General features: G+C 31.9%; 1 protein-coding gene across 1 annotated transcript; it reads right to left on the minus strand.

Annotated features, from left to right (window-relative positions):
- Positions 1-376: 376 nt before the first annotated feature.
- On the minus strand, positions 377-8,305 carry LOC132919577 (DNA-directed RNA polymerase subunit beta''-like). Its single transcript, XM_060981283.1, has 2 exons — positions 7,487-8,305; positions 377-2,429 (listed from the first exon to the last, which is right to left on the minus strand). Exons 1-2 carry the CDS (start codon positions 7,522-7,524, stop codon positions 599-601), a joined length of 1,869 nt encoding a protein of 622 aa, XP_060837266.1. The 5' UTR covers positions 7,525-8,305; the 3' UTR covers positions 377-598.
- Positions 8,306-8,829: the final 524 nt, after the last annotated feature.

Below are 8,829 nucleotides of genomic sequence, written 5' to 3' on the forward strand. Positions count from 1 at the left end.
TATAGGTATTCGTAATATTTATAATTAATATATTATGCACTCGGCGTCCGGCCGCTAATTATTATTATTGTTAAGAGCACCGCCGATTCGCTTTTCAAAACCGATGTTCCGCAGATTCTCTTGTTGTGTATTTATACTTTCTAGCCCCGAGATACAAATAACGTTAATCACGTTCAATTACCAATTATTACGTTTACGATCCACCACTATAATACACACACGTGCTCAGATTCATTATTTACGCGTTACCTATGTTATATACTCTTTCGGTTAAGGCCAAAAGGTATATATATGTTGTAAAAAAGTTCGTTCACTTACGGGTTGTATTCAAAACACTACACAAAATCTGTTTAACTTTAAGAAAATATTTTATTATAAGAATATTTTAACAACACAGTATTATACGAATCGGCTACTTATTCACGACTAACTCTTGCTTATTCTACGTTCTTGTCTTGGCGACGCAGTCGCTTGCAAAAAATTACACATATTGCTTACACTACTATATTATTGTATAATATGCTTACTAATCTAAAGTGTGTGTGCAAGGGTTCCTAACACCCCCGGGGTTAAATGAAAGTTCATTGCCTATTGCAAATTATATTATTCTAGGCAATGGATTTTCATGATTTGGATTGTCTACGGTTTCATATATTATCTTACCTTCTATTGGGTTTTTTACAGAATTAGATGTTTTACAATGTTTGTTTTTGATTATTAAATATAAAATTATTATTATTACTAAACCTATACTGATGATACTTATTGTTATAATTATGTATAATTCATCACCTATTGTGCCCATAACATTACTACTTGTTTTTATGTATTTTAATTCTTCTAGTGATTTGGAGTATTCTATTAGTTTGAATAAATTTTTTTTTACTATAGAATTACCTTTATCTGGAATATTTGAATTTTTTAAAATTGTATTTGTAATGTTTAATTTAGTTTTCCAGTTAATTGAAACGTCTAGTTGTGGAATAAAGTCTTTATACATTTTTGTAGTTATTTTTCTTTTTGCTATTAATAATGTCCCGTCATCAGTATTGGCTTCACATTGATTGTCTAAATCTAAAATGCCTGTGCCGTTTATACTTACTACTATTGTTTCTGAATTATTTTTACATTTAATGATAATATTATCCCTAATCGTAACATATATCCAAGAATTTGTATTATCTAATCTATGCCATATACTAAAATTAAAATTAACATTTTTTAAGTTACACAAATTAGGTAATATACCTGGCTTTCTAAATATTGTTAGCTCACAGGATTCATCCAAATGATGTAACTGTTGATCATAAGTACATAATAACGTATTCATCATTTGTTTACATTTTGATATTTGTATTTCGCTTAATTCTAAGTAATATAATCTAGATTTATCTATAGCTATATAATCAGATTTTGGAGCTATCATTACATAGTCGTTATCGTATATGTTAACTGGTAAAGGTATGTTTTTATATAATATAAATTCATAATTGTTAACTATAGGTATTTCTATGACAAAAATTAATACATTTTCTATATATACTATGTTAGTTGTAATTAGTCGTAACAATTCTGATATTCCTGAATTATCTAAATCTATTGGTATGCCTTCTCCTATGGGTAATTGTGTTTTAATATCTTTTAATTGGTTTTTAAGGGTATTTATATCTAATATACTGGAGTGAACAAAACCTTGTAGGGCCATATTTATTATATTTAGTAAATTTTCTGTTTCAAATGCGTATTGTGTTAAAATGATATTTAATAATGATATTCTTTCTTCTAGTGCTGTTTTAAAATTTAAGATACCTATTGCAGCTTTCTCTGCTTGCATTTCATGAAGTAGATAACTGTATTTTTCGGCTAAATTAATTTCATTTTTATTTGTTTCTAATAGCGATGAGTTTACGTTTGATATAATTGATTGCATAATTTGTATTTGTGCATCAGATAATTTAGAAACGCGTGAATTTGAAATTTCAAGATCTCTTATTTTACTGTAAAAATATTCTGCGTCGGTGTCATCACATACACCGAATAGGACGTTAGATACTCTCCCAACTAAATTGATTAGACCTCTCTTGGTACGGTAATTGTTTTTTGGTTGATCTATAATTTTCATTACATGTTCTTTATTACTACTAATTTCTGATAAAAAGTTATATGCTTGATAATTATATTGGGAACAAAGTTGTTGTAAAGAATCTATCTCAAGGGATTTACTCATTTCACAGGACTCTTCAAAATCTTTTATCATGTTACCGATTTTATTGTATTTTTCATTATAGTTTGTAATATTAATATAGGTTAAGAAGCGCCAGTGAGAGTTGAATATGCGTAGATTGTTTATTGTGTGAAAATAGATTCCTGATGGGTTGTATATTGGAGTTAGATTGAATGAATTTGCCATCGTTTTTCCAAAAACAATTCTGAAAATGAGAAGAAAAAAAAAATGTAAGAAGATTGGAAAAACAAAATGATATAATACGGCTTTGAATATTTTAATAAACAAATTTATGAGTAATTATTATATTTGCATTATGTGTTATGAATTATTGAATTTTAATTTGCAAGTTTTATTTCATTTTTGTGTAATTTTATTTCCTTTCTGCCTCGTTGAATTGTTATATTTTCGTTGTTATTTAGTTGTAATACATTGTAAGGGCCCACCCATTTTGGTCCTAACTTTCCCTTCTGTTGGTGGTTTTTTACCCATACTTGGTCTCCGACTTTTACATTTACTTGTAGTTCTTTTTGATCGTACTTTTTCTTTGTTTTCTCTTTGTTTTTTATTATATTATTTCTGGCTGATTTACATGTTTCCTGAAGTTTTTGTTTTAATTCATATGTATAATCATCGTAGTTATATCTTGCTTGCGGTGTTCGACTTAATGTGTGAGGGACTGTAGCAGGAAAACCGTAAACAAGTTCATACGGTTGATGGTTAGTTGTTGTGTGAACTGTTGTATTGTATACAAATATAGCAAAAGCTACATAATCATCCCAATCTGTTTGGTTTTTATTGACATAGTGTCTAAGATATTCTGCCAAAGTTCGGTGAGATCTTTCTAAACCGCCATTGGATTGTGGGTGGTATGGTGTAGTATTCATTTTTTCTATTTTAAGTAGCTTGCAGCATTCTTTGAATATTTTACTCATAAATTCAGTGCCGCAATCAGTTACAATCGATTCAGGTATGCCATGTTGACATATAAATTTTTCAACAAATGTTTTTGCTACCGAGTTAGCATCATGAGTTACTAATGGAAACGCCGCTGAAAATTTGGTTAGATCATCTTGAATGGTAAGTATATATGAATGACCTTCATTTGTTGTTGTTAACGGTCCCACAATGTCAAGAAATATTTTTTCGAACGGTTTTTTGGCCGTTGTTGTAATTACCATTGGTTGTTTTATAGTCCTGTTCATGCTTTTGTTTTGTTGACATGATTGACAAGAAGCTATGAATTTTTTAACATCACTTTTAAGTCCTTTCCATTGGTGATGTAATTTGATTCGCTTGATTGTCCTTGACACGCCTTGATGACCGCCAAGTGGAGCATTATGAAATTCTTCGATTATCTTGAGCTTTTCTTCTTCAGAATATTCAATATCGACATAAATAATGATTTTTATTTTTGAATTTTTGAAAATGTACCTAATAATGGCTCGAACTTTTTCCCAGTTTAGTTTATCAAGTTCATTGTCGACTCTAGATAATCCGATTTTTGTAATATTGTTTTCTTCGCAAAAAGTTCGTAGATTAATGATGCATTTATAAAATGTTTCAAAAGTAGTTGTTTGTTGGCATAATTCTTTGGTGATTATAAATGCTAGAGATTTCTCATTATGTTGAATATGTGCGACTTCTGTGATTTCTTTGTTTTGTCCTTTTAATGTTTCAATTTGACCGAGTCTTCTTCTGAATTCTAAGGCTAATCCTTGTGACATCTCAAAATTTTTTGATACACAAACTACAAGAGTTATGTCTTCAGGTGCCTCGAATATATCACCCTGGATTTCGATTACATTTGAATTTGTTATTAATGTTTTCTGTATATCTTCTTCGAATTTTTCGTATGTTTTTGTTCTGTAGTCATCTACATTTGATAATTTGTCGATTTTTGCTATTCGACTTAGAGCATCTGCGTTTGTGTTTTGCGTTCCTGGCTTATATATGATATTATAGTCATACTCTTCTAATTGTAGTCGCCACCTGGTCAAACGAGCTCCAGGATCTTTCACTCCAAATAACCACGATAATGGTTTGTGATCTGTCACAATGTTGAATTTGCACCCGTACACGTAGTGTCTAAATTGTTTAACTGCCCAAAGTATTGCCAGTAATTCTTTTTCTGTCGTATTATAATTGGTTTCCGCCTTATTGAGTGTACGTGACGCGTATGCAATTGGCAGATCCGAGCCAATTTTCCCTTGCGATAAAATAGCTCCGATTGCAATATTACTTGCATCTGTGGTGATATTAAATGGTTGATTGAAATCTGGGTATTGTAAGATTGGTTCATTTATTAAAATGTTTTTAAAGTAATTAAACGATTCTTGACAAAGATCTGACCAGATAAACTGTTGATTTTGTTTTAGTAAATTAGTAAGTGGCTTAGCTTTCTTACTGAAATCTTTGATAAATCTTCGATAATATCCGACTAGACCTAGGAAAGATTTTACGTCTTTTGCATTCGTTGGTGTGGGGTAGTTTACCATACATTGTATTTTCTTCGGGTCTGGTTTTACGCCTTGCTCTGTGATTACATGTCCGAGGTAGATTACTTCTCGTCGAAGGAATTCACATTTTGTCGGTTGTAATTGTAGTCCATGTTTTTTGAATCTTTCAAATATTTGACGTAAATTTTGTTCATGCTCTTTGATTGTTGCTCCTATCACAATCACGTCGTCTAAATATACGAATGATTTCACACCATTTAAACCAATTAGGATTCGGTTCATCAACCTTTGAAAAGTTGCTGGTGCGCCTTTTAGACCAAAACACATCCTATTGAATTCGAAATGCCCTTTTTCCGTGCTGAAAGCGGTTTTGTGCTTATCTTCTGGCTTTAGAGCTATTTGATGATACCCACTTGCCATGTCTAGGCATGAGAAATATTTGGCTTTTCCTAACTGATCTAAGATCGTTGATATGTCTGGCATTGGAAATGCATCTCCCACAGTGATTTCGTTAAGTTTACGAAAATCGATTACTACTCTATATTTTTGGATACCTGATGCGTCTGTTTTCTTTGGTACTACTAATAATGGTGCGTTCCATGGACTGTCACTGGGGCTAATTATTCCATCTTGTTCGAGTTGTTCAATTTGTTTATCTATTTCTTTTTTTTGAGAATAAGGGAGACGATATGGTCTCTGAAATATGGGTTGGTTTGTTTCTGACGTTTTGATTTCATGTTGTATTGTTTCTGTGCAGGATAATGTATCCCCTTCAAGAAAAAAAATGTCTGAATATTCACTGCATAATCTTTCAATGGATTCTTTTTCTTCATTGTTCATGTGATCGCATCTAAGATTTTCTTTTAATAGTTGAATACGATTATTTGCATTTTTTGGAATTTCTTTACTTTGTGTACATTTTATAGGTACTATTTCAAAAGTTTCATGAGATAATTCGTTTAGATTTGGAATTTTCACAGTTTGTGGGTTTTCTGTTGGATTTATTACAGCAATGAGTATTTGATTTTGTTTTATTTCGTTTAAGACATTTCCACAGATTATATGTTCATTAATGTTTTGGGCATGAATAAGAATACTTTGTGAATCAGTTATAGGTTCGTTTAATATTCGTATAGGAATTATCGCTTCGCTTCTGGCTGGTATGGTTGTTGTGGCATTGTCAGGATAAGTTATTTCCTCCTGATCTACGTTGATGATGATTTTGTTTTCCTTTAGAAAAGGTTTACCCAAAATTCCATCCCCGTCAATTGGAAATGACGATGGTACCACATGAAATTCGGTTTCAAAAGTTTGGTTCTTATCTGAAATCATGAGTACAACACCACCCATAGTGTTGACTAAGCGGTCGTTTATTCCTTGTAACTGATAAATATTAGTATCCGAAACTAGAACTTCGTCATGCAATACGTCAAGTCGGATAAGGTTTAGTTTTGCGCCGGTATCTATTAGGAGTTTTGCACTTCCTGACGTACATTGTGAGGCTTGGAATATTGCATGGTCGTTATGTAATTTTATTGTAAATGGTAAGGTTCTTATTGTGTTTGGGCTATTATTTTTAAATCTTTGACCGAACGACTGCCCGAGGCATTCGGTCCCGATCCGTTTCCCGAATAATTTTGTTGATTTCCTTTATCACCTTCTTGTTGATTATTTTTTCTTTCATCCGCTCCTTTTTTTTTATAGCATTTTTCTATGGAATGACCAGCTTTTTTACAATATGCGCATGTCTCTTGCTTTGTATTTGAGTTTTTTTGTTTGCTGTTTTGCCCTGTGTCTATGCTACGATTTATATATCTACACTCATTCGTATTATGATTACTTTTTTGGCAGTTTTTGCAATATTTATTTGTGCTATTAGCGTTAGATTTATTTTGGAACAAACGTCGTGTTTCTTTATTTGATAAAAATATTTTTTCTTCTTCTAAGCTTACTTTCATAGCGTCTTCCAAAGTGGATGGGTTTCTAGATTTTATGATATTTCGGATGCTATCTGGTAATCCTTCAATGTAAGTAGTTAAAGTAGTTTCTTTGATATAGTCGTGCACTGCTTTAGCTTCTGCTATTGTTCTTTTGCTTGTACTGACATTACACAGCTCGTGTAATAATTTCTCGACTCTTGAAGAATATTCTTGAATAGTTTCTCCTGATTTAAATCGGGTTGTGGACAATTCTAGTTGAAGGTAACCTGGAGTTCGTTTAGCGCAAAATGTAACTGATAATAACTCCCTAAGTGAGTCCCATGATTTGACCTCTCGATGTTGTGTTATCGCAAAAGCTTTACCTGCTAATTTTGTTAAAATTGCCTGCAAAAGAATAGGGCGACATTCTTCATCTACAGTCTTAATCACAAAGTCACATGCACTAAAGAATGGATATACATCCTGTGGATTTTCTCCATTAAACTGTGGTACGAGTCTTATAGCTGTTTCTAAAGAAAGTAATGTTTGTTTATTATTCGCCATTTTGTTCGTTGGTTTTAAAATAGTGTTTTTATCGTTTAAGTCTATTAATGATATTTTATCAAGAAGATTTAGATTTGTATTTATATTTGTTTTATTTTGTAACCTAGTTAATGGTTTATTAGACGGATTATCAGGTACAACCGTTCGGTGGGGGACGAAATCAGGATCTAATTCAGTTGAATCAGAATTGCTACCCTCACTATCACTCGTATGAGTTGACATGCATTAATATTCTTATGTATATATATGTATATAAAACGTGATTATAATAGTAATTTGTTAATATTACGTTAAGGTTTTATAATAAATTAATAACTTACAGTAATACTAGTATAGTTCTTATGCTTAACGTATACATGCTGTTTGTTGTTGTTATTGGTTGATACGGCTGATTATCAGTGATAGCTTGTCACAATGTAAACACCGTAGCTGCTCTCGTGACGTTCCTGGACGCTCAGCGCTCCCACTCCGTTGGTTTGACCCACTTAGATTTTCTGTCACGGTCAAGGATAACGACGGCGGCGTTGACGACGACAGCGACTCGTGACGGATGATGAGTAAACGTCACAATCGAAACGATTTTAATATCGATGTTGATGATTGTAATTTCGCACTCAGGAATGTTGTTGACGTTGCGTAATACACTATACACGGTGTATTATGCTACGTATAAAGACACCATAGCATGAATGATGTATAGACAATAGACGTATATAATAATACGTATATTGTATAGATACGTATTTGTTACGTATATAATATTAAAATTTATATAAATTGACGACTGTGTCACCTGAGTAAAAGACAGACTTCGTTGTGTTAGAATACTCCGAAAAGGTACCGCTGCCACCAGTTGTTATATACTCTTTCGGTTAAGGCCAAAAGGTATATATATGTTGTAAAAAAGTTCGTTCACTTACGGGTTGTATTCAAAACACTACACAAAATCTGTTTAACTTTAAGAAAATATTTTATTATAAGAATATTTTAACAACACAGTATTATACGAATCGGCTACTTATTCACGACTAACTCTTGCTTATTCTACGTTCTTGTCTTGGCGACGCAGTCGCTTGCAAAAAATTACACATATTGCTTACACTACTATATTATTGTATAATATGCTTACTAATCTAAAGTGTGTGTGCAAGGGTTCCTAACACCTATTATAACATAACATTATTATTGTGTGCGGCTCTAGAGTACCTACATAATATTAATAATATAATACTGAGTATACGCGGTGTATACGTCGTGCCGCGTGTATGCGTTTTTTATGTAAATATAATATATGCTGTCAGAAATTGTAAAAAGCGAGTGTGAAATAAATTAATAAGACTAACAAACGTCAACGGTGACGATAATGATGATACTCGGAGATGGGAATAAATAAATATATAATATACATTACTTGTCTTGTTATTGTGCAGATCAAATAAGACCTTGAGGTCCTTGACGTCTTGGTGACAGACGACAGTAGAATAAACGTGTGTGGCTACTCCTTGGACTATAGTAGTTACTATATTATTATTTATTATCTATAAATGTATATCACTTCTATTTTTAATGATTTAATAATATAAATTCCCAAGACAGTAAAGTATAAAAAAAAATCCATATATTTTAATAGGTATTTATAATTGTGTGCATTGCATTAGTGAAC

The sequence above is a fragment of the Rhopalosiphum padi genome, chromosome 2, assembly GCF_020882245.1.
Source record: "Rhopalosiphum padi isolate XX-2018 chromosome 2, ASM2088224v1, whole genome shotgun sequence".
NCBI lineage: Eukaryota > Metazoa > Arthropoda > Insecta > Hemiptera > Aphididae > Rhopalosiphum > Rhopalosiphum padi.